Source organism: Podarcis raffonei, chromosome 2 (genome assembly GCF_027172205.1).
Source record: "Podarcis raffonei isolate rPodRaf1 chromosome 2, rPodRaf1.pri, whole genome shotgun sequence".
Classification (NCBI taxonomy): domain Eukaryota; kingdom Metazoa; phylum Chordata; class Lepidosauria; order Squamata; family Lacertidae; genus Podarcis; species Podarcis raffonei.
Genome location: NC_070603.1, coordinates 83,423,790 through 83,449,766, shown reverse-complemented (window position 1 = coordinate 83,449,766; position 25,977 = coordinate 83,423,790). Strand labels below are relative to the sequence as shown.

Sequence of the window (25,977 nt, the reverse complement as noted above, 5' to 3'; positions counted from 1 at the left end):
GTCTTTTTGTGTAGAGGTGGACATTTGTCTGGCTTAGGTATCCATACTTGAGACAGAAGAAGACAGGCATATTTCTATGCTGCTAAATGGCATTAGGAAAGGAGATGAGAGAATGAGGTCAGGGGTACAAAACACCAAACAGAGGTAAATAGCCTTTGTACTTGATAGCACAAAAAATAACAAAAAAATGCACAAGGAAGACTCCATTGCAGGTGGTTGGGCTAGATGACTCTTGGGTCCTTTCTTAAGACCCAATGATTCTATTACTGTTACGGAGGACAATAGAGATTGCCATCAGAAAGCTCTTCCTATGTTTAGTCAGAATCCCCTTTGTCATAACGTGAATCTGTTGGTTTGGATCCTTCCCTCCAGATAGGGGGAAAACAAGCTTGTTCCATTCTCCTTTGGATATTTGAAGATGGCTATTGTATCTCCTCTTTTCCAGGCTAAACATACCCAACCACCTCAACCATTCCTCATAAAGCTTGGTTTCCAGACCCTTGATCATCTTGGTTGCCTTCCTCTGCACATGTTCCAGTTTGTCAATATCCTCCTTAAGTTGAGCTGCCCAGAATGTGACACATTACTCTCTCAGTGCAGTCTGTTCAAGGTAGAATAGAGCAGGGCTATTACTTCCCTTGATCTGGACACTATATTTCTGTTGATGCAGCCCAGAATATAGCATTAGCTTCCCAACCCCTGCTGCATCACACTGTTGACTTATGCTAAGCTTATGGCCTACTAAGATCCCTAGATCCTTTTCACATGTACTACTGGCAAGCCAGGTGTCCCTTCATCTTTTATTTGTGCAGCTGGTACTTCCTGCCTAAGTACAGAACTTCACATTTGTCCCTACTGAAATTCAGTCTGTTAGTGGGGCCCAGTTCTCCAATCTGTTTTTTTAAAAATAATTTTTTATTAACCGACCAATCACATCACATCAAACCAAATTACATAAATTACAAATTACAAAGCCGAATTTTAAATTTTTGTTGGGGGTACCCATATTTCAAGTTCTGAAGGGGATCCAATCATCTTCTTGCTGCTGCTTTAATGTCCACAAATCTATCCATATGATGTTCACAATACTGTCCAGTCCTTTCTTATTGTTTTCCACATCTCTTCTTGTTATTCTCATATATTTTTCCTTTCTCTTTGTGACCTCTGATGCTCTCCAAAGTGGGTTAAAACAAGTTGTAATCCTGTGTGGATATTTTTATTTAAGAACCATATTCAGACGGTTTTCGTATATCATCGCTTCCATAAATAAAAACAGTCTTACCGTCGTTAATCTTCACAAGTCTGTCGCCTTTCTCCCAACCTCTGAGGAGGTTTGCCAGGAATGCAGTCCGAAAACAAATCCATTCCTCCTCCCGGTTGTAAATCCTTCGACCAAGCCTGGCAAGATGACGGCTGTTTTTATTGCTGCGTCACTCCAAAAGCTCTTATTCTTTACTCAATCTCCATAAAACATACTTTTGGTTAAAGTTCATTTCCACACAGTCCTTAAACATCCTGCTTAGGTCAGTTAGCCGACGGATCCAGTATAGGGGGGGGGTTCTTGGTTAATAACATAGAAGAAAAGAAAAAAAGCCCCCCCCCATCCAGTCCCGCTGCCGACATACCCAGCCTTTAATGTGTCTTCTCCATGAAATATTCCTGTTGCTCCGGAGAGATGTTATTGTCAGCCATCTTCCAATGCGCCCCTAGAGGCCCCCCTCTCCAATCTGTTAAGGTCATCTTGAATCCCGATTCTGTCTTCAGTGGCTTCTCCCACTTTGGAAATTAGATGAGCACCCCCTCAATACCTTCATCAAAGTTGTTTCCAAAGATGCTGAACAACAATGGCCCCAGGACAGAACCGTGTGACACCCTACGTGTCACTTTTTTCCAGAATGATGAGGAACCATTAGTGAGCACTCTTGGGTTTGTTCAGTCAACCAGCTACAAATCCACCTAACAGTTATCTTTTCCAGTTCACATTTTACCAGATTCTCTGCAAGAATATCATTCAGGACTCTGTCATAGGCCTTACTGAAATCAAGATACACTACATCCACAGCATTCCCCAGATCCACCAAATGAGTTTCATCTAGCATGACTTGTTTTTGAGAAACCCATGCTGGGTCTTAGTATCACAGCATCCTTTCCTAAGTGCTCACAGATTGAATATTTAATTATCTGTTCTAGGACCTTTCCTGATATCAATGTCAATCTGACTGGTCGACAGTTACCTGGATCTTCTCCCCCCTTTGAAGATAGGGACAACATTTTCCCACTGCCAGTCCAGAGACCTTACTTGTTCTCCAATAATTCCCTTGTCTCTGTATAATGCATCAGTTCCGCCCTGTTGGTGAGGACTAAGTCCAAGAGAACCCCCTTGTTGCTTCTTTCACCTTCTGGAAAAGGAAACTGACAGCAAGACAATTGAGGAATTTGTTGTGCCTTATATTCTTGTCAGATATATTGGGGTAGTTGTAGTCTCCCATGACTACTATATCTCTCCTTTTTTGAATGTTTGTTAATCTGCTCTAGGAAGGCATCATCCAGGTCCTCAGTGTGGCTTGGAGGTCTATAGTAAGGTTACTGTTGTTTCTCTCTCCTACAATTGTTATCCATATACTCTCAATCTGCCTTCCATACTTCAAGTCACAGATTTCTTCGCAAGTGTACACATCCTTTATATATAATGCTACTCCTCCCTTCCTGTTTGATCACTTTTCCCCCAGGTTGCACTCAATTCCTACATTCCAGTCATGAGTGTCATTCCACCAAGTGTCAGTAATGCCTATTAGGTCGTATTTGTCATCCTGTATTCAGAGATCAAGTTCTTCTTGCTTGTTTCTCATACTCAATGCATTTGTGTAGAGACAACTGAAACAGACATTCCTCCAAACACTGCTGCCTCTGTACCCCTTCGTAAGAAGTCACATGTCACCACCTGTCTCTTCATTCTCTGGGGAGCTGCAGGAATCATTCTGTACCCTGTCCCTTCCAATGTCACCTTGGTGTGTTCTGAGATCTGCAACTACTGTACTTGCTCCTCTGGCCAAGAATCTGTGTCCGAGATGAGGGCACGGAAGCAACTTTGTAGCTTCAGTAATGAATTGAGTGATCTTCCTCCTTCCTAGGTGTACCCTGCCTGCATTTCTCTTCCAGGACACCCAGGTTTGTGGACCACAGTCTGGAAACCCCTGTATTAGAGCAATCAAAACCTGGCTCGAAGACTCCACTGAGGAAAAAGTGCCCTGCAATTTTTGCACCACCAGGACAGAAAGGAATTGTTACCTAAAACTTGAATACTACTGTACGTAAAGCATGAAACTAAGGAAGTGTGGCTCATGCAATTTGAAGCAAGATTCATGATGGTTAAAGAAGATGGATAATATTTCTTCCTATATACAATTCTTTTCGTTACTCAAGAACACTAACAAAACAGGCATATGCACCTACTATCTACTGATGGATGGAAAATTGATGCAAAATTATGGAACCACTGTTTTCATTCTTTCAACAAACTAAGATTTTAATTCTAAATCTTCCATAACTCTTTGGTCTTACAGAAAAAGATTTTACAAAATATGTGACTATATATGTATGTGTGTTGGTTCTCAATAGTTAATGTTTATATATTGTTTTTAATTTGTTTTTACCTCTACTGATGTAACCATCCCTATGACCATGGGGTGAAGTGTGGGATATAAATCCAAATAATAATTAAATAAAATTACAACAGTGTTTCCAATGACCTTTTTATGGTCACCTCTAGTAATTATGCTATATGGGATTCAGAATTGTATCAGAACTGGACAAATTGCTCCAGCCTAAGATCCATATATCAAAGTATAAATGTAATACAGAATCATGAAGTTGGATCCAGGCATGTCCTTGGCGGAACTCCACTAACTGAATGCTCTGGTAGGCAAAAGTGGGAGGTGATATTCATTGGTTCCTCCTCCCCCCAGCAGTCCTCATGCCATCTGCCACGCTGTCCTGGAGGATGCCCCAACCCACTGGAGCAGATTTTCAGGAAAAGGGGCATCACCAAAAGCCCCTTCCACTGGATCCAAGTTCCCACACCCCCATTTCAAGATGGGGGATCTCTGGATCCAATCTACTGATGTAATGAATTCAGTATTTTTAAGGAGTTCACCCCCATTCCATTTGTTATATGGTAGTTTAAATTGGAAGTTTTTGTAACAATTGCATTTTATGGATGTTACAAGTTACTTTGGACATTCTGGTCAAAAGGCAGGATATATGTCTAAAATATACAGAGAAGGGTTGTGCAGTAGTCACATCAGAAAACTAAAAGGTGAATTCAGAAGGAAAAACACTTTTCACATGTCCTTTTAAGTGTATGGACCCTTGACAAAACAATCCTCATAAATGACTTAGGGACCTTGGACTGAAAGGTAGGATCTAAATCAGGGGTGGTCAACCTTTTTATACCTACCGCCCGCTAATGCATCTTTCTTGATGGTAAAATTTCCTTACCGCCCACTGGTGCTCAATGGAAGGAGGATTCAGCTTATGCCATAGAACCTCCTACCGCCCACCTAGAATCCTGAAACGCCCACTAGTGCGCTGTAGGGACCAGGTTGACAACCCCTGGTCTAAATCAAGTAAGTAAATTATTTTAGAAAAATAATGTGACTGAGAGGAAGAAAACATTCAACTCAATTGTCTGCTGTGCTTTAATCAAAATGTTGGTGGAAAAGATGTACCTATATAATTCTTTCAAAACAGCAATTTATACACACAGCATAATTTTACATTCCCTCTCTTACAGCAGCCAGCATGCAGATTGCCAGTTATTAGTCATCCACTGATTTACTGATGCTGCAAGAAAACTAATACCAGAGTAAGTTTCACTGCCATTTATATAATAATAATAATAATAATAATAATAATAATAATAAAATTTATTTCTACCCCACCCATCTGGCTGGGTTTCCCAACCACTCTGAGCGGCTTCCTACAGGTTAAAAATACCTTAAAAATAAATTGTTCATTTACTACTTAAGCAACAAAAGTATGTTTTCTTCAAAGTAAAATTTAGGGTGTCTGAAACAGTATATTTCATAACCATGTCAAACGTTCAACTGAAAAATAAATTGGATACAAGAATTGTGGAAAGTTCACAAAGTCAAATCTACATATTACACAGAATGAGGTGCTGGAAATATCTGGACTGTACCCACTTTCAATTGCAGTTTCTGGGGAAGTTAATTTTTTATAAACCTTCCTCAATGTCAAAAATATTTCATCATCTATCCACCTGTGGAAAAAAAAACTGCACAATCCACAATTCTACATCTAATTCTGTGCAATATGTAGAAAGGCTCTTGTGTGTACGCATAAAGTTACTATAGAATGAGAAAATAACATGCATGCCCATGAGAGCTGATCAACACCTGACATTATATTTTATTGCCCACTAATTAGATTTTAGATAGGTTCCAATTAATAAATAATGGTAGTGCTGTTTAAAATAAACATAATAAAAACTAAATATATACCAATTAATCCATGATATCCCCCATTACATGAGAATTCCCTCCCAAGAGAATACAAATAGAATGTGAAGACAACTAGATGCTAAGAGGTTAGGATCAGAAAAGAATTGTTTGTTATGAAAGATGGAATACCTATCAAACTAAATTATCAATCCAGCTAATACAGTACCTGTCGCAGTTCTGAAAGTCCTTTGAGTATGGCCTGTTGTCTGTCTCTCACCACATTAGGATTAAAAAGTGGATCCCTTATGTGATCGGAGCTAAAAATCTGTCGTGGTGTATGGCAGGCATCTAAAAGTAAACATAGATGAGATTAACTGGACTGAAAATAATCAGTCTTACTTTTTTTAGTACTATGCAAGATTAATATTTTCAGTGTTTAAAGATGGTTCTAACTTCAAATGGATGTGGAAAGAAGGGAGTATGTATATAAGGTTCTAAAAGAAGACATTTTCCATCAACATTTTGAAATTAAAATATTCTAGTGTATTTTGAATTCATTGGTACATCATGATATCTTTATTATTAGACAAACATTTTAGATGTTATATTGGATTGATACTTTATTTTGCAGTTTTGTACTAGAAGCTGTTCATTAGAACAAAGGCTTCTTTGAAAAAAACATTTAAGTTCTGTGCAATGGTATACTATTCATTAATCAAAGGCATTTCTTTAACTTTGTATTGTAGTACCGTTTGGCTGCTGATATTGTGGATCATGTGTTGAAGGCCTGGTCATGGGTGCATCTGGATCAAGGTAATACACTTCATTTGTTCGCACGTAAGGAACAAAGTGAGAAGAAGGTGGCCTTTCAGTTTCAGCACTTTGAGGTGGTGTTTCACTCTGATGTTTATCTGTATAGGTACTTTTCTCTCTTCCATCATCAGGAGTCTTTATTTGCTGCGGCAATCTGTTTTTAACTGCTGGAACGGGAGGCGATTCAGATCTGTTTTAAAACAACAACAATAACCTTCAGACCTGTTTCGCAGGCAAAAAGCTTGTTTTTTAAAAAAAAGTGTTGATATTAAGTTGTGCATATGGGAGGTTCTGAATTCTTATTTTTTTCCTGTTTGTTGAATTGTCTTCAGCGAAACAACTGAGATGCTAATTGTATACCTGAGCCAAGTCCTTTTAAAGCTTTATTTCCTCCCTTAAATCCTTCACTTACCTGAGCAGCCCACCACATGGGCAATAATACCTAAACCCAGTATTTTTTACTTAATACAGTGGTACTTTGGGTTACATACGCTTCAGGTTACAAACACTTCAGTTTACAGACTCCACTAACCCAGAAATAGTACCTCGGGTTAAGAACTTTGCTTCAGGATGAGAACAGAAATTGTGCGGTGACGGTGGCAGCGGGAGGTCCCATTAGCTAAAGTGGTGCTTCAGGTTAAGAACAGTTTCAGGTTAAGAACGGACCTCTGGAACAAATTAAGTACTTAAGCCGAGGTACCACTGTACAAATATATCCTGCTTTTCCTCCAAGGAGTTAATATGGTGGCATATATATAATCCCCTTTTTATCCCCACAACCCTGTGAGGTAGAATAGGTGAAGTTCAGCCAGATTTGCTAGAACATCAGTCCATTAAAGAGTTCCATCAGTTGCTTCTAGAGATTCAGCAAAATAAGGCGGAGAAACATGTTTATAGTTGCTGCATATAGGAAGGTGAATCAGTAGTCATGAAGCGAGAGCTGCTGTACAACTGTATGAAATATGGGAGACACCAGTGAGATAGGAACAGATCATGCGGCGTACTATTAACAAGCAAAAGTTTCCTTTGGGACATTGTTTTTATAGGACAAGGTAACTTGGACTGCAGCCCAAATCCCCTTGTACTTGGGGGAGAGGATGTTGGATTGTGTGGAGGCAATCCTCTGCTTGCTTCTGATAACTCAGCCTCCCTCCAACCAGCACAGACCTCCCCCTTCCTCCCACCAAAAGTATAGTATTCCCCACCAGCAGAGTCTGGCAGAGAACCCCAAAACGGAGCATTCTGAGGGCAGGGCTGAGCCAGCCTGGGTTACATGAGCCAAGCTGCTCTCACAGCCATTGTCAGCCCAGCACTGAGCCACATCCAGGCCCAATTGCTGCACCAGCACGAAGCTGGCACAGGTATTAGGCTCAGTTCGCCTGACCACCCTCCTGGCTGGCTGGGCTGCAAATAGCTTTGCCAATTGACACAGCCATAGCAACAGCAGGTTTGGATTGCAAACTTCCCACTTGAATAAATAGGAATAAAAAACACACATTTAACAAACTTGTTCAGGGGAATTCTGAAGAGTTTAACCCAAAATACATTTGCGATGGATTTTTAGTTATAGAACTAAAAAGTGAAGATGGCCATGTAATGTTTTCATATACATCGAATCACAGTAATAATCAAGATGGTTGTGGCAGAAAGATTGGTGACATGAAAATTCATTCTGGTGGGTGTGCATGAAGCATCTACACTACAGTGGGTTAACTCACCACCACCACCAGTCACTCACTACATATGACAGGCAGGGACAGATGGTCAAACATTTGACTAACCAGCCAGCTTCTGAAACACTTTCCCACTGTACAAGCTGTATTGCAGCCGTCTGAATAGCATACGTGAGGTTGGATTCCACCTGTATGTCCACAGGACAGAACCTTAAGTAACTAATGTTCCATTAACTGCTTGCCATACAGGAATGCTCAGGCCAACCATTCTACTACAGGCTGACCTACTCAGGTGGTTGGTTGGCAGCACTTGCTGCAGGACACTTTGCAAAGGCTGCCTCTACCAGAGAACGTATTTTGACTAGGTACTTAGTCTATAACCTGAATGCTGTGTTGGAAGAGATACCCACACAGAATGCTGAGATCCAATAAGATACTGGGGTTTGGGGGGGGGGTAGAACCCAAATCTGTTTTGTTTTGCTCTGAATCTGCGCTGTGGAGGAAGACCATACCTATTGGACACCTGTGAATTTTAGACAATATTCTTCCTCAACGTTTTGAAATCAGCCAGTTGAAAGTTCCCAATTGACCTTTTCTCTGGAATCCCTTTAGAACCTGCATGTAATAATCTCTGTTTAAGCTGCTGTTTAAGGGGACAGAAATGACTAACGAGTAGCTTGTAGCTTGAAGGCTTCTTTTCCTCTTGTTGGGTGGTTTCTGTGTCTAGGGCTGACCTGTTCTGAGAGGGCTTGCACTACCCCTGAAAGAACAGGTCTGTAGTCTGGGCATGCTCCTGGATTTCAACATGTCACTGAAGCCTCAAGTGGCTTCTGTGGCAAGGAGTGTTTATGCCCATCTTAGGCTGATTTGCCAGCTACAGCTGTCCCTGGACCGGGATAGCCTGGCCTCAGTTGCCCATGCTCTTATGACCTCCTGTCAGGACTATTGTTATGCATTGGTTGTGGGCCTGCCCTTGAAGGCAGTTCGAAGGCTGCAGCTAGTATAGATTGCAGCTGCTCCTCTTGAATTGCAGCAGCCCAATGGGGCCACATGACACTGGTCCCGAAACTGCTACACTAGCTGCCAGTGAGCATACAAAACATAAAATGGCTTGGTACCAAAGTACCTTCCCAGTATTCCTGACCCACAATTGACAGGTGAGGCTTTGCTGGTGGTGGTGCCACTTAAGAGTTGCTCAGTTGACAATGATATATGACAGGGCCTTCTCAGTGGTGGTTCTGTGCTTGTGGAACGCGCCCCCTGGCGAGGTGCATCTGTTCCCCTCATTATTGTCTTTCAGAAGGAATTTAAAAATATTACTGTTTACTCAGGTATTTTATGGTTGTAAGATACTGTTCCTGGCAACCCTGAAATCATTGGCTGAGAGAACGACTGTTTTTAACTGTTTTTAGGATGTTTTTAATGATATTATTTAATAATGTTTTATTGATGTGTTTGCTGCCCTGGGCTCCTTTGGTAGGAAGGGCAGAATATAAACATGTTGCTCAAATAGGCTGGAGTGAATCTCCTTGCAACTTGCCTATCAGAGATTACTGTCCATTCTGCAGTGTTTAGATATTGCTCAGTACAAAACTATTAATAACCCTACTCCCTTAACCCTTGGTACTTCTGGGCTGAATGACAAGGAAGGAGATTCAATAACTCCTGTGGTGGGTGGTGAATGATAACTACTATTTCCAAAATCCCAGTATGGCACCCATTTTATCCAGCCTCAAAAGATGTAGGTGCAAGGGGAAAAAAGGAAACCAGAGGTCTGGGGAAGAGATTGATTTGTTTATTTCATAAAATTTAAAGACCGCTTGTTTTTGGAAAATCAAAGCGGTTTCTTCCTAGTTAACCCCACTTGGCTCCACTTGCCACTTCACACTTCAGTATAGAGACTGAATTGATGCTGTACAAAATGGCTACCCTGTTTTCGGTGTTGGCTAGATGGCCACTGATGCCTGAAGGCCCTGACAGGACAAACCTTAGAAAGTAATGGAAGAAAATAATCAGAATTAAACAACATACAAGATTGTGTGTTTTTCACCTGGCTGGTGTCAGCCCATTCTCCCTTTTCCCTGTCTGAGAAAGCCCATGAGTTATCACCATACAGGAGGGACTGAGAGAGCCTAAGGAACCTAGCTGATCCAGACCCCTTAAGTTGAGCAGGTGCACCTGTGGCATAGCCAGGAGGTGACCAGTGAGGATAAAAAGAACCCTACACTTATCCTGCAAAGGAATAAGGTGAGGGGTTGCTAAAGCCTTTGAAGTTCTTGGTGTGTTAGAGCAAAACTACCTTTACATCGTTTACTGCTTTTTCCTCCTTCTAGGCCACTGAGGTAGAGAGAAGAGGCAATGCAGCAGGATTGACCTTTTATTTCGGAGGCTGCCTGGGACCCAAATAATTGGATCACTGAAAACTACTGCCGTAATCTCTTGGACCAAAGTGGAGGACATTGCTAATGCCACATTCTGTGAAGCTAGACATGACAGTCCGACCACTACCAAGAAGGGAATGGAAGCGCATTGTGCCACGCTTGGTAAAGTTCGGCTTGATGATCCACTCTTCTCTTCCAAGAAGGGAATAGAAGCGTGTACCCCATTCTGTAGAGCTGGGTTTGGCAATCCCACCTCCACTGAGCGGGGAACAGAAGCCTATTCTGCCAACGTGGGAAGATCATCGCTCTCCAGTAAGTGAATCTGTGGTTGGAACTGCCATTGTGTTCTCAGGTGGCGCAAGGAGCAGTCTTGGTAGCCTTTACATGCCTCAGTTGGAATGTACAGACTCTCTGCTGACTTGTTGCTGCAGTGAGCAACCTGGTCCAAGATGGTGCTGCTGGAGACTGGAGCGCGGAAGAAAAAATGTGAGAACCAGAGTCTCAATCTATTTTCCCTACTGCCTCTGAGAAATGAACAGCTGTATGTATTTCTGCACCAAAACAGGCCAGCAGCATCAGGCATAGGCAAGTTTGTGTGGTGACACATTGTCTTGATCTGAATAAAACAAGAATGCATGTGTATCTGCATCTACTTCAGCAGCTACCAGACCCCCACCTTTTGCAGATCTGTACATTGTTTTCCAGATACCAGCATTTTATTTGCTTTTTGATTTGCTTTTAATATTTGGATTCTGCTTTTCCACCAAGTAGAGAGCTCAAGGCTCAGAATAACAACAACATTGGAAATTGGTGAATGTTTATATCAATGTAATTTGATACAAACACATAATATAAGGCAAAAATAAATTCAGCAAGCAATATTTCGATACAAACTCATTATAATTCAAAATATCCAAAATATTCCTAATTTTGGTCACAAGGGAGGCGGGGCTGGTCTCACTTAAGGCCTACATGGAACAAATACTCCCTTAAAAACAGCCACACATCTCAGGGGTGTTCAACATGCAAGTGAGAATGTGTAGCCATAGCCAAAGCAAAGAAGAGGAAGGAAAGCTGAGGAGGGGTTTCCTACCCATTTTTAAAAAGAAAGTTATAGACCTGGCAAGGATGTGAAAGAGAACAAGGTAGTTCTGCAGGAGGGAGCTCCTGAGAACAATGAAAGATTACACTAGCAAAATTCCAAGAAAAGGGCTCTGTCCCAAGGCAAGGCAGGAAAGGAATTGGAGCAGCCTCAGGAACTGGTTGAGTAGTCAAAGTTTGATCATGTGTCCTTGCCAATCCTAGATGGTGGCGTACTCATTGTACTCCAGACACATCCTGCATGCCAACCAGGGAACATCAGCTGTAACTTCATGTTTGTAAATTAGATTGTCTCAAATTGTTGAATTCTGATTACACAGAAAACAGTGGCGCTCCTCAGGTTTGATATTTCAGTGCCCTATGGTGATTGTTTTGTATTGGAAGAAACCAGAAAATGGTGTTCAAGCAACCTGGCCACCAAATTCTGTTCCAACTTCCAGCTGAAAAGGCAGTCCCACAAATAATACATGGCAGTAATCTAACCTAGAAGTTAGCAGAGCATCGGCTATCGCTGTACAGATGGGATGCAGCTGAGCCACCAGCTGAAACTGATGGACGGCACATGTCACCAAGGCCACCTGAGCCTCAAGCGATAGCAAAGGATTCAGAAGTCCTCCCAAGCTATGTACCTGCTCCTTCAGAGAGTGTTAACCCCATCAAGAGCAGGACACTTTCTATCCATCCGGTCTAGGGAGATGCCCACTAACAGTGCCTCAGTCTTATCTGGATTGAGTTTCAGCTTGTTGGTTCTCATCCAGCCCATTACTGAGGCAAGACAACGGTCCAGCATACCCACTGCCACACCTGCAGAAGCTGAAGTAGACTTGTCAGCATATTGCTGACAATGTACTCAAAAACTCTGGATAACCCACTCAGCAGTTTCATGTAGATGTTGAACATCATAGGGGAAAGAATTGAACCCTGAGGATCCCCACAATTATTATTTATTGAATTTATATACCGCCGTATACCCACAGTTCTCAGGGCAGTTCACAGAATAAAATCAAAATATAAAATCACAAAATACATAATCAAAATAAAAGCAACAACCACCCAATAACTGTCCCCCAAACCCCCACATTTTAAAAGGACATAGGACGTCAAATCAACTAAAGGCCTGGTTAAAAATGAATGTTTTTGTATAATGAAGGTGCCAGGCAAACTTACCTGGGGAGAGCATTCCAATAAGCATCACCCTCTGAAAATGACCATCCAAGTAGGACCATAACCACTGCAAAGCAGTACCACCCAGTCCCAACTTGGTCAGTCGCTCCAGGAGGATGCCATGGTCAATGACATCGAAGGCCACTGAGAGGTTAAGCAGAATTAACCGTAACACATTTCTCCTGTCTCCCATCAAAAGTCATCATGCAGGATGACTAAACCATTTTCTATGCCAAAACTAGGCCTAAACCCCGACTGAAATGGATCTAGAAAATCAGTTTCCTCCAAGAACACCTGGATCTGGTCCACAACCACCTGCTCAAAGAGAGACTGGCTACTAGTCAGTAGTTACTTAGATTTTTCAAACCCAGGAAGAATTTATTTACAAGTAGTCTTATCACTGCCTCCTTCAAGCAAGCAGAGCACCCCCTCTCTTCAGGACACATTCATCATCTCCCCTCCCTGCTACTTTTTATCAGTCAAGAGGGGCAAGGGTCCAGAGCACAAGTGACTAATCCAAGCACCTTGTCCACATCTTGGCATCTTACCAGTTGAAACTCATCCACCACAACAGGACTAGACAGTGCTCCGGACACCCCTAGAGATTCATCTGCTGCAACAGTGGAGTCAAGGTCCTGACAGATAAAAGCAATGTTATCCTCAAAGTGCTTTGCACACCAGTTACCGAAAGCTACCATCAGTTGAGTTACTTCCTTTGGGCCAGACGGTAAAAGGCCTCATACTACACAGAAAAGCTCTGCCAAGCAGCATAATGAGGAAGCTATGGAGTAGGCCTGGGTGATATACTATATTGGTATATTGCCCAGGACCAGTATGAGGGGCTAACCACGATGGTGGTTAACCCATTGTTCTCCAAATAAATAAATAAATCATTAAACACTTTACTAGAGAAGGAGATACCTACCTTTGTTCACCTAAGTGGTTTTCTGGTGATTGTTCTTCCTAAAATAAGACCAAAATAAATAAATAAATAAGATGTAGCTTCTCACCCTCTGTATTTTGCAGTTAATAATTCAGATAGCTTGCTTTTTCTCCCCTTTGAATAGTTTTTTTAAAGCACCATTTAAAATTTCTTTGGAATTCCTATGGTACATACCAAAGGCTGTGTACACACAAACTCTCTCTCTCTCTCTCTCTCTCTCTCTCTCTCTCTCTCTCTCTCTGGTAATGCTGGTAATGTGTCACTCTCTAAACATCCTCTCATTGGTATGATATAAAGAGGAGCCAGGATGAAGGGATGGGGCTATATAAACAAGGGCTGGCTTCTCCCCAAGGCCTATGGGACTAAAATGGCACAGAATTTAGGGTAAGGCTGAGAACTGCACTAAGTGCAGGTGGGGATAGAGCTCTGAAAAGGACTGGAGCTCTTCAGCTCCTCACCCTACCTGTCAAATTTGAGTTAGGGGTAACTAGCCAATGACCCACCAGATGTTGCTAGACTCCAGCTTCTGCCAGAGGGGAGCTATAGTCCAGCAACATCTGGAGGGCCAAGACCAGCCCCCCCCACAATTTAGTTTGTAATTATATTGTACCCCAGGATAGCAGATATAAAGGTTATCTCCTCATATCCACAGAACAATCCTGCAAGGTAGATTAGATATTAGGGTGTGATTGGTATGACAGCATTTTATGGATATTTGGACCAAACAATATCTTAGAATATTATAAATTCTTCACAACATTGGAAGTCTTAACTCATCAGACTTAAATTATAGGTGGAATGAAAGTTACCAAAATATGAAATCTGGGTGCACATATTGCATAAAGGCATGCTTGAACAACATAACAGTTGCCAGTAAATAGTCTTGGGACCGAAGGCCTAAGGGCCTTTCTGGATAATCAATTTACTATGTAATAAATGCAGTTTGTTTCTCACTTGTTGTATATAGTCAGCAGCTCTTCCCTTCTGGTTTGCATCTCTGTTGCAGGGACACTGCATCTTCCAAGGACACAACTAGGACTCTTTCCCAACATAGCATATTCATTGCTAGTGGATGCTATAGTATATGAGATGCAAGACTGCCACAGGCCTCTGTTAGGATACACTTAGGACATGGATTATTTAATATATGAGAAAATTCAAGGTTTTGTGAATTTCTCATATAGCGGTCTTATTTTAATGTTTGGGGGGGGGGTTACATGCCCTTACAATATTAAAAGAACAAAAGGAAGAAATAATCTGCTAATTTATTATATATGATCATGATCAAGATGGTGCTCAGATGGGCAGTAGTCTGGCACCATGTTGGGCACTGTCCTATCAACATCTGTCCAGAGTGTTTGCAATAAGTAATTATTAAAATCCATAGAAGAAACAAATGGTGGAGTACAGTATTTGCCTTTTGAGTACAATATTATCATGTTTCTCAATGTACTCACCTTATTCTTAGCATCACATTCATGCTGAAGTGAGGGGGATTCATCTGGAGAAATGCCTTTCTTTTGAGTGAGATTTCCGGGACTATTTCTTTCAACCAACTGAAGCAGTTCCATTTGTCGTCTAGCTTTCTTTTCTTCCCTTTGCCTTTGCATACATCTTGGATATTTTTCCGATGCTGGGATATACCTTTTGCAAGGTTTGTTTATGTTCCAGTCTGGTTTTTTCCAATTCCTTTCAATTGCCTTGCCTTGCTTCTGTTTTTGTGCAAATTGTTCATATAGATTGCTGTAGCTGACAATGTTCTCTTTTTCTGAAATCTTTTTATCTAGATACTGTGTCTCTTTCTTACACTTTTTGCTTTTGAAGTCTGCTTTATATTCTGCAGCAATACCTGGAGATTCACAGTCTGCTCTTCCTTTCCCAGTTTGCTTAGTGCAAATCTCAGAATTAGGGAGCACGTCAATGTTAAAAATATCTAAAAAATAATGATAGATATTTGCATTTCAAGTATTAATTTCACTGTATCCCTATTAAGTTTATTTAAACATCACTGAAATGGGACTATCCCTTTTTCTTTGCATAGCCAAGCAACATAACAAGGAAAATACATTCAGAATTAGTAGGTATAAATTTAAAACTGAATAGGTAATTCATTGCAAAACTTAAAATGTACAAACAATTCTGTTGATTGTCTGCTGTGATAAGGAATATAAAATAAATTTACATATATACATATATGTGTGTGCGTGTGATTATTGGAATCAACTAACGGAGCATTTTAACGAACTATTTATATAAATTAATATCTAGCATTAATGAGAAAAACACAAGTGTATATGTATAATAGCTGTATTTATATTTCCTTTTCAATACAAAAATGAGGGGGAGGAAATGACTCACTAAAGGCGCAAACCTAAACAAACTTAAATCCTGTTGAACTCAGTTGTACTTCCAAGTGTATATCCATAGGATTGTGCTCCATACATCCCCAAGCTGTACTAATTTCAAGAATGGGTGATAACTATGAATGCACTAATTTCTTAAATATGTAAATCTCCCAATAAATATCACCAACTGTATCAAAGTGAACTTGGCTCCTCCTTAGTTGTTATTCTTAAACTTGCAGAGAAAAAACTTATTAGCATCTGATTTTCTCTTACACTTAACAGCACACTATAGATTTAATGCTAATCTCATTTCATCAAGAATGTCTGAAGAGGTAGTCCCTCATTAATGAGCAAGAATATAGGATTCCCACCCCCCATCTAAATTTACTGTTTTACTAGTATAAATGGTAAAACCGGCAATAGATAAGATAATGGAACATGTAATTAACTTGTATACCTGTCTGAACAGCAGTGTCTTTCCGAGGAGAGAGAATAGTTTTGACATCCTGATTCGTTAGACTGCTGTTCTCTCCAGAACAGTGATCATTATTACCATGAGTATCAAAAAAGCCATTCAGGTCAGTACAGTAACTCTCACATGGTACATCACCTAAAGGGAAAGAAATAAAATATGTATTCAAATACTGCTAATCACTCAAAAGTTAATGTTTCAAATAAACAGATCAGTTCATAAATCACAACTTGGTCTGAATGTGTACATTACTAACAGGGACTGCTAAATACAGGGGTTGTGAATTATAATCAAAATAGTTAATAAGGAACTATAGATTATAGGATCTCTGCCCATCCTGACTATAGAGTCAGCCTGAAATTTCGTCATGGAAGTTTGGGAAATAAAGGAGGCCACCAAAAGATGCAAATTCCCCCCCATTCAAAAATTATCCATGGATAAACTTTTCCTGTGTTTTTTCATGGCTTTTTGGAGCAGTATGTTTCCCTTTTATATGGTTCTTTCGATGCTCCTGCAAAACGAACAAAACCCAGAACTTCTGGGTCTTTACAGTAAGAGCCTAAGCAGCCAGACAGTGACATAATGGCACCATATAGCCAGAATTGAGGAGAAACAGGGCTCTAATCACTCTCACTGTGACAGGGTGGAGATGGGAGGAAAGTGAATGTACCCTCATGGGCAGAAAAAAGTTCCCAACATCTTCCCTGTCCTCTTCATGTCCCTCCTGAAAAAACTGCTAAAGAGTGGAGTCAGACATTTTAGGAGGTGTGAAACTGTTTGTGAAATTCAGCCTTCTGTTTTGGCTCTCACTGAACCAGTCTGACTGAGGCTTTGTGAAATATCTGTGTGTCAGGTTTTACATATATACAGTATATCCAAGATAACGTGAAAGGGAAACATGTACTTCAGAATTTCTAAGGGCCTGAAAAAAACTTCCAATTTCATTCCATGAACTAAGGATTATAAATAACCACACTTCAAGAATGAAAAAACTAATATGCCATCAATGTGCATGGCATTTTATAGGCTGAAAAAAGTTCCCCACCTGCATGGCAACTAGGGGGTTGTGCCAAAAGCTTCATGGAAAGGTGGATTTTTGAAAATATTCTATCAAGATTCCTGAAAGGAACAATTCTTATTTGAGAGGCGTTCTCAAGGAGCAACAAATCAACTCTGTCAAACCCACACCATTTAAACCTGATACTTACCACCACCAATATTCTTCTGCAGTTTGGAAATATCATGCCCCTTCTGAGCCAAATCTTTAATGCGCTGTTCCTGTTTTAACCTCTGCGCCAGCTCTTGAGCTCTTTGCATTGTCTGGTATAGCTCATTTGTTTTAACGGTCATTATCTCCTAAATGATAAAGGAAATATACATATAAGAACATTTATTTAGGAAGGAACCAAGACAGAATTTTGAACTACATACCTCTACGACTTGCATATTATGTGAGCTTTTCAAAAATAGGAATGTGAACATCTCTATATACTGAGAAATGGGGGGATTAGATTTTACTTGTAACCATACCTAGCAACAACTAAGGTGGCTTGGTTTCTCAGCATGTGAGGGCTGAGTTGTGGGCAGCAGTTTGAGGTGAGCTGAGAACCAGAATCCACAGGACAAGCCTGTAGTTGGAAATGAAGCTTAAGTCAGCACCAAAGGAAAAGCCAAGAGTTAAGACTGATTAAAGGTTATAGGAACAAACCAGAGCTTGTTGCTCAAGCAAGGTGCAATGGGAAAAGAAAGCCCTCTTAGTCTCCTTTCTGTCCAGGAGAATTCAATAGCCAGCCTGGATGAGCAAGGACCCGAAGATACTAAACCTACCTCTTTTTGCTTTTGTTTGAGCAGATCATCTTCAAACTGCTTCTTCATTAGCTCCTGCTCTTTTGCAAGTCGGCACTCTTCTTCTTGTTCTTCTTGTTTCCTTTGTTCCTCTTCAAGTTGTTTTTTCTTCCGCTTTTCCTCCACTTGAGCCATTATGGCTTTCTAGAAAAATCAAATTGATGATAAAACGCTCTTAGGAATTAGGGATCAAATGTCATTTAGAAAAAATCCTCTAAATGTTATACTTTTTTGGAATTATTTACTAATATATATTTTTCTATCTGTTTTCTTATTGTATCATTACCATAAGTTTTTTTTAATTCCTACAACTGGATTATGACTAAAAGTACTATGTTTATCTAGGACTAGGGGCTTTTAAAACATAACATAGCAAGATATCCCAATTTTTCAGCTGCAAAAGTCAGAGAAACATTTTGGGACCTATACTGTAGTGTTTTGACATGTGGCTAAATAAAAGGCTTAAGGGTAACACAGGAAAAATATATCCTTGTCTTATTTTCATATATTAGAGGCATTTTGAAATGGATGAATTTTCAAACTTAGTAAGTTATATTTTTCAATATTATTGTATATTTTTCACTATGTTGTAACTTGTTCTGCACCTTGGGATGAATGGTAGGATAGAAATGCTATAAAGAAATAAATAAAACAATGTTTCAAATATTGAAAGTGATTTCTTCTAAGAAAAATGAAAATTCCATTCAACTAGTTTAATTTCCTTTGCTGTTCTTTTCTTTAATATGTTAAAGTGTTTTTAATTATTTTTAATGTTTTGTCAGCTGATTGTTTAAGAAGGCTTTTTTAATGATAGACATCTCAAGCTTTTCTTTCTAAAAATCAACTCAACAGCAATAATACTAAAATCACCACCAGATTTGTTTAATCAGATAAGAGAAAAGAAGCTGTCTGTCATGGTTCTAACTACAATCCAAACCCAACTACATCATTACACTTCCTCTCATTGCTTGTTCAGTTTATGTTTTTAGTCAAGTTTTAATGTTTTCTTCCACTTAATAGAAAAAACAAGAAATTAAACACACACAAAATCCTACATTAGAATTTAGTGATCTACCTGATGTTCTAATTGTTTTTGCCGTCTCCTTCCTCTCTCCTCAATTTGAGCAGGATCCAGGAGGGCAGTCATTGAGCGAAGGAAACTGTCAACAGAAAAGCATACACAAACATTGTAATTTAAGTAAATACATTGCTACACAACACCCCAGTCTTCACAGCAGTGCAAGCTTCCAGGGGCCCAGGCTCTTAACTAGAGTCTGTGCTTCCTTTTGGACAATGAAGCACAGTAGAGACTGTGGTGTCTTTATGATATTTGGTTTATTTGCACATATATAGAATGTGAGCCCGGATGAAGAGAGTTCAGGGCATTCACAGCCCAAGAGGGCCCTGTTCCTTCTATTACTGCAGCCTCTGATTCTAAGGGACCACGCACATTGTGTTTGCCCCTCTCTGCAGCATAAAACAGACTGCTCACCTCATGCTATGTGCTCCCCCTTCAGCTTGCAAAACTAACCCCCTTTCCTCTTTGCTTACCTCATTGCCCACTGCAATTCTGCCCCTCTATCCTGACTGGTCTTTTGTCTCTGTTTACTATTTTTCACCTCAGGGAGGGCTTTTCCCATTTTCTGTCCTACCCAGACAGTTAATGGGCTAAAGACTGGGCATCATTGGTCCCTGTGCCTCCAATGGCCCACACTCAGCTAGCTCTGCCAAGATGGCCTGGATCATTAGCATAAGCTGAATCTAGAGGTTTCCGTGTCTGGCAAAGTTTAGTCAAACCTAGATTAATTCTAATTTATGCTAAATCCAATAATTGTAGGTAACTTGCACCCACAAACTCTGGCCTATAACAATATCAACACATTGTACAGTGTAAAAACCCACCCAGAACATTTCTGTACATCTGCTATTACAGTGATAATATTTAATGTAAATTTTTATTTACTGACTTTTAATGAAATAAAACTCCTCTGAAGAAAATTATTCTAGAGTTCAGCACATAAATTGAGAATGCTAACTAAAACCAAAATAAATGTACTGAATGATTTCCAAAGAGCAAACAGCATTATAATTTATTATACTAATGAAATGTTGGCATCAATTTGGGAAACCCAAGGGGGGCATTCACCTGGCTTTCTGATTTGGCTCTGAAATGTTTCCAGTTGCCTTTCCTGAAATCTCCACTTCTGAAGGCGTGAGATGACATGAAGTTGTAGGTGTAAAAGCAGTCTGGTGCTGGGGTTCAGGTAAAAGTTGAAAAATTTCAGGCTGCTTTTTATACGTTGTATTTAAAGGGTATTGTGAAAATGAATTAGCGTGATTTCTGAAAGAATCAAAATGCATTGTCCACTTGTCATGCTCTTCACCCTAAAGAAAATTGAAGGAAATATATATATATAATTTTAATGCACATCTCAAGTTTTCTGCTATAAGGCCCCAAAGCAGCAAACAGTATGAATTACATGCTGTAAAAGTATGTGTGTAGAATTATTATTGCTACTATTTTAAAGGAACTATCTAAAATATGGGAAACCTGCTTAAGTTAAGACAGTGTGAAGTACTCCCATCTGAGCTGACCACATCTCAGAGGGAAAACAAACCTTTTAAAACAGAGTTTGACTTCCATCACCCTTTTTGCCAGTATACGTTCTTCCAGGTTGCCAGGTCACCTGACTGAGCTGGTGTTCAACTCCCGTGTGAGTCCCCCTTCCTGCTCCTCCCCCAGAATGCCCATTTTTCAGGTCTTACACCATCTTAAATTCCACCAGGCTCAGATTAGCTGGCTGGGTCCCATCTGAGCCAAGACAGGGAACTTACAGCAGCGTAGCTCAGGTGAGCAGGAACCAGCCGGCTAAACCACTAATCTGCCATATCCTAACTCACTCCTCCCAGCAGAGCTAGGATTAGGTTTATGCCCTCAGCAGTAAACTACTGAATGCTTAGAAGCAAATCCCACAGAGATTAATAGGGTTATGAATACTCAACACTATTTAGCATTGCCCTTGTGCTCTCCCATTGTAATTTCTAAAAACATTTCTAAAAACTTGCTGAGCATTGGGCTGCAAGTTACTTGGCACTAGGTCCCTTTCTGTAGGACTTTTAAATGGGCATAGTTTTGCACTCACAGCATACACCAGGCACGGGCAGATGTTTGGGACTACAATTCCCATCATCCCTAGCTAACAGTACCAGTGGTCAGGGATGATGGGAATTGTAGTCCTAAACATCTGGAGGGCCAGAGTTTGCCTATGTCTGGCATACACAATCATCCAAGAGCATATTTCTCCAGCTCCTTGCAGAGGGCGCTAGATACAAACAAACAAACAAACAAACAAATAAATAGCAGAGCTATTAAAGAAATGGGTACATGCTACTCCCTCCCTTGCTCTCCCAGCTCTGATATCATGTAGCACAAGGGCTTTACACATCTCATTATATACTTGATGGCCTCACTCATTGAATTCTCCATTCTCTGGGTAATTTTATTAACTGGGCCAGAGTGAAAGACATGGACAACATAAACCATTTCTCATTTCAAATTATTACCCTTCATAGACCACAGCTACCTTGGATAAATTACACTTTTCTTCAAGTTTTCGTAGCCTGTCAGCTTCTTTTTGTTTATCAAGTTCTTCAAGCCACTTCTTCTGCTGCTCACGTTTTACAGCACTAAAAGGATGCTCTACTGGTGTCGCTTCCTAAAAGAAAAAGGAAACATCTTTTACTTCCATTTACTCTCATATTAATCCATTTATTTAGTATTTAGGCTTTACACTATAAAAGTGGGACACTCTGTACAGGTATGTACATGCATGTGTTTGAATAATCAGAGCAACTATTTTAAAACTGGGTCTTGATCACATCATTGCCATGCAATTTTTAACAGCTGTATAAGTTCTGCTATTGGCGCTATTTATAGTGCATATGGGGACCCCAACACTAGAGGAAGACCAGATTTCTATGGGCTGTAGTTACTGGATACACATCACATGTGATTCTGTCCTTAAGAAACAGCTAAAATCCATGAGCAATTTCCTGGCTCAGTTTCCTGGTGTGTTATCTTCTTTTTTTGGAAATGCAGACAAAGTAAAGGGAACACAGTTGTCCCATGACAATTTCCATATAAAAGTTAAGGCAAGCTGGTTTTATAGAATGGATCCCAGCATAGCATTTCATGTCCTTTTACATAACTAGAATAAATGACATCTTTCTTAAATATACTTTTGAGTAAAATAATAATAGTACTGTCTTGATAGTTACTAAAAGGAAGTCAATTTCAGCCTCCAAACATCTAACATTCTACCACACTGGAGATATAACATTTCCCAACTGAGAATAGCCTATCTCAAAAGGACGGCAGGCAACTCCTCAAGTCTGATCTGACATGTTGGATTCTACTTCCAATCCTAAGAAGATTAAATAATTCTACCAGTGTCCTCTGAATGATGCCTACTCAGCCAAGCTCATGAAAGCCACATTCCAAAAGCAGAGAAATACACTGTCCAAAATTTAGTGAAACACTGCATGCAAATAAATTCTTACCCCTAACACAAATGCTGTTCGAATAGCAGCTGGTAAATCAGGAGAACTGAAACTAGAAAACTGTCCAGTTTGGCCACTTGAAACACTGGGTGAAGTTTCACTAGCCTCAGTGTTCAAAGTTCTACAAATGTGGGTATCTTCCGTTGCAGCACTGAAGTCATCTGAAAATGCCATCTACAAACAAAGTATCTTGGTGACTTCAAATGAACTGCTTTTTTCCATTGGTGTTAAAATGTAAACATGTTTCATGCAATTATATATTATTCAATTTTGTCCAGTTAAAAAATACGCACACACCCATCACCACCACCGTGCTTTAGGAATCACAATTAATTCTAAATGCCTTTGCAAGTGAACTTCATAAAGGGAGAGAAATTTCTTTAAGATGGGCCTGAAAAGATATTTGCAATAGGACATGGGACCTCCAAATTATTTGCCTATTCTCTAAAGATTTATCAATTTGTACAACTAAACACAAAAAGGCAGGCATATATTTTAGATAACAGCACAGGATGGAATTACAATATTGGCAAAAATATAAGCAACATTTATTGCATTGAACAAAATGGTTTGTTTATTTCTACCTGAGTCATTTGCCCCTTGTCAAAGCAACAGCTTACTGTATCCATTTTCTGCCTCAGGTGATACTTGGACTCTGTTTCCAAAGTTTCTTTCAGTTTCTTCTTGAAAGCTATCTGTTCATCTTTAAATGAGAGAAATCATCAGTGTAATGTCTCTTTGGCTCATTCTGGATGTCACAATATCCACTGTGACAGTGGATCTGCCAGGAATAAGCCTGGGCCAGGATCAGTCCTCCCTCTCTGTCATGGCGGCACAGAGATTGAAAGCTTTTGTTTCTGGTTTTTTTTTGCTAACTGAAATGTAGCTTTATGTGGTGCTGGTTCTAAACAAACCAGTTAAGATTAACCAGTTTGTTAAGTTTGGATGACATGACAAACTACAATTAATCAAAAGCAGAAAGAAAAGTTTCCAAGCTCCTTGCAGGTGCACCAGGGGAAGGGAGGGTCAGTGCATAAATGCATGTCTTGCCTAGGCTCATTCCTGTCATGCTAAATCATGGTTTATCACTACATGCAAACACAGCCCCTAAATACAAATAACCACATTGCCAAAAGGAGAACTATGAAGCTTTTAAAAAAAATACAGAGTGGTAACCAAATGTGACCATCTGAAAACATGGGGGAATGCATCAGCAGAACAGAGAGGGGTGAAATTTTCAATTATCTCCTCTTCCTTCCTAGAGTATCTCATCCCCCTCCTCTCAAAAAATAATCTGCTCTGTGGGTCCCAACCCTCTAGAGGAGATTTAAAGCGGGGCACAGACTGCTGGGGGAACCACCAACAATTGCCTACCTCCCCACTCCACTGATTATTCCCCTTCTGTCAGTGAACAGTCACCAGTGAGTGCCACCCAGGGAAATCATAGTGTAAGTTAACTAAAAATAACCAGACTTTGACAATTTCTTTTTAAAAACGAGAAAGATTTGCTCTAAGTTCAGAAACTCTCACCAATGGGAAATGATGGCAGAGAATGCAGTAAATAAAAACTCAAGTAAAAAAATGTTTGCCCCCCTCCCAAATAGCTTAGAATTGAGTTCTAAAAATCACTGATTAATATTTTAATGTTTTAATGCCCCCCTCCTAAGAATGCTTTGTTTAGAAGGAGAAAAAATGCCCCGTCTTCTAAATTTCTGAGCAGTATAATTTATATAGCACTTTTAGGCTGTGATTCAAAGAACACATATCTTAGAAGCAATCAATAAGAATTACTTCCTGGACAATGCACCAATCTGTATTTCATTCCCCGCCCCTTGTTAATACTTATAACCACTCTGCAGACGTCAGTATTTTTTATCTCCATCTTACATATGGAGAACAATGAAGAATCTACCCATAACCAGAGAAGAAACTATTTTCTCAGTTTGACGAAGTTCTTTGTGCAGTTGCTAACTGAACTGCATGCTGGGGCCCCAATCCATATTTATACAGGCTTTAACCATTGGAAGCCTACTAAAGCCCCATTCCAGTTTGGTCCTTCCATACCTTCCATTTGCACTGGGGTAAAATTGAGTTATGGGGATGCGGGTGGCGCTGTGGGTTAAACCACAGAGCCTAGGACTTGCCGATCAGAAGGTCGGCGGTTCGAATCCCCACGATGGGGTGAGCTCCCGTTGCTCGGTCCCTGCTCCTGCCAACCTAGCAGTTCGAAAGCACGTCAAAGTGCAAGTGGATAAATAGGTACCGCTCCAGCGGGAAGGTAAGCGGTATTTCCGTGCGCTGCTCTAGTTTGCCAGAAGTGGCTTAGTCATGCTGGCCACATGACCCGGAAGCTGTCTGCGGACAAACGCTGACTCCCTTGGCCTATAGAGCGAGATGAGCACCACAATCCCAGAGTCGTCCGTGACTGGACTTAATGGTCAAGGGTACCTTTACCTTTACTAAAATTGCCTTTGGAACTTGCAATTTACTTCTATATAAACCATTCACACTAACTGACTGAATGGCGTTGCATCTAATACCGCCCTAAGTGGAAATTTAAACAGTCACTGCGGTTCAGTCTTGTAGTTACAACAGTATGAAGGCTTATAAAAATTGCAAATATTTTAGGTAAGTTATTTTTATTTGCTTGACACATACAACTAAGTGGGGAGAAATGAAAATGTTTAAACGTCAAGGTCCTTTACTTTAAATATCGCATTAATAGCACAAAAACACCACTACCCTATAAAGCTTGGCTTGCAGATTGATCATATTCCACCCCCTTGTATACAGTTAACTACAGCAACAATATCTATTTGTAAAATGAGGTGGCTGTTTAACAATTGTAAGCTATAGAAATGCAGTTAATTACACTGTACCTAGTTCCTTCTTCCACTGAGACTTCTTCGCATCTAATAAGGTTTTGTCCCTTTCTCTTTCTCCCAAAGCACTAAATATATCAGCTGGTTTCCATGAATTCCTGCTGAAGAAAATCAAAGAGGTTTTAAAGCTCAGTTATTAAAGTAACTGCTAATCATATTGGGTTGACTCTAGATTTTGCTCTCCAGCTGGAAGTGGGGATGAGGCTACTTTAACTGATTCTTCCCACCAGCCTCAGCCAGCCTAGCAGTACTTAGCACCACCTCCCACCCTGTTCCAGGATGTTGAGGAGAAGGGAAATGGTTACAGTTAATTCCCCCTGTATAATCTCTCCACTG

At 40.2% G+C, this 25,977-nt stretch overlaps 2 protein-coding genes across 9 annotated transcripts in view; one reads left to right on the top strand and one right to left on the bottom strand.

Annotated features, from left to right (window-relative positions):
• The window catches only part of TASOR (transcription activation suppressor), a 70,545-nt gene extending 59,335 nt beyond the window's left edge, over positions 1–11,210 (top strand). For 2 of the 4 annotated variants that reach the window (XR_008329031.1, XR_008329029.1), the window contains 3 exons: positions 4,793–4,864; positions 6,209–6,275; positions 10,282–11,210. The gene's annotated coding sequence lies outside the window, so the exon portion shown is untranslated. The remainder of the gene's footprint in view (positions 1–4,792; positions 4,865–6,208; positions 6,276–10,281) is intronic. The other 2 variants (XR_008329032.1, XR_008329030.1) reach the window with 1 other exon arrangement.
• The window catches only part of CCDC66 (coiled-coil domain containing 66), a 39,593-nt gene that overhangs the window by 6,153 nt on the left and 7,463 nt on the right, over positions 1–25,977 (bottom strand). The window contains exons 6-18 of one of the 5 annotated variants that reach the window (XM_053377865.1): positions 25,639–25,742; positions 23,344–23,462; positions 22,760–22,933; positions 21,784–21,915; positions 20,346–20,584; positions 19,275–19,359; positions 18,182–18,343; positions 17,563–17,710; positions 16,340–16,492; positions 14,995–15,470; positions 13,520–13,557; positions 6,212–6,465; positions 5,689–5,810 (exon numbers count right to left, since the gene is read on the bottom strand). In XM_053377865.1, the coding sequence (XP_053233840.1) occupies positions 5,689–5,810; positions 6,212–6,465; positions 13,520–13,557; positions 14,995–15,470; positions 16,340–16,492; positions 17,563–17,710; positions 18,182–18,343; positions 19,275–19,359; positions 20,346–20,584; positions 21,784–21,915; positions 22,760–22,933; positions 23,344–23,462; positions 25,639–25,742 (2,206 nt within the window). Of the gene's footprint in view, positions 1–5,688; positions 5,811–6,211; positions 6,466–9,728; positions 9,936–13,519; positions 13,558–14,743; positions 15,471–16,339; positions 16,493–17,562; positions 17,711–18,181; positions 18,344–19,274; positions 19,360–20,345; positions 20,585–21,783; positions 21,916–22,759; positions 22,934–23,343; positions 23,463–25,638; positions 25,743–25,977 lie in introns of those variants that run through there. The other 4 variants (XM_053377867.1, XM_053377868.1, XM_053377866.1 and 1 more) reach the window with 4 other exon arrangements.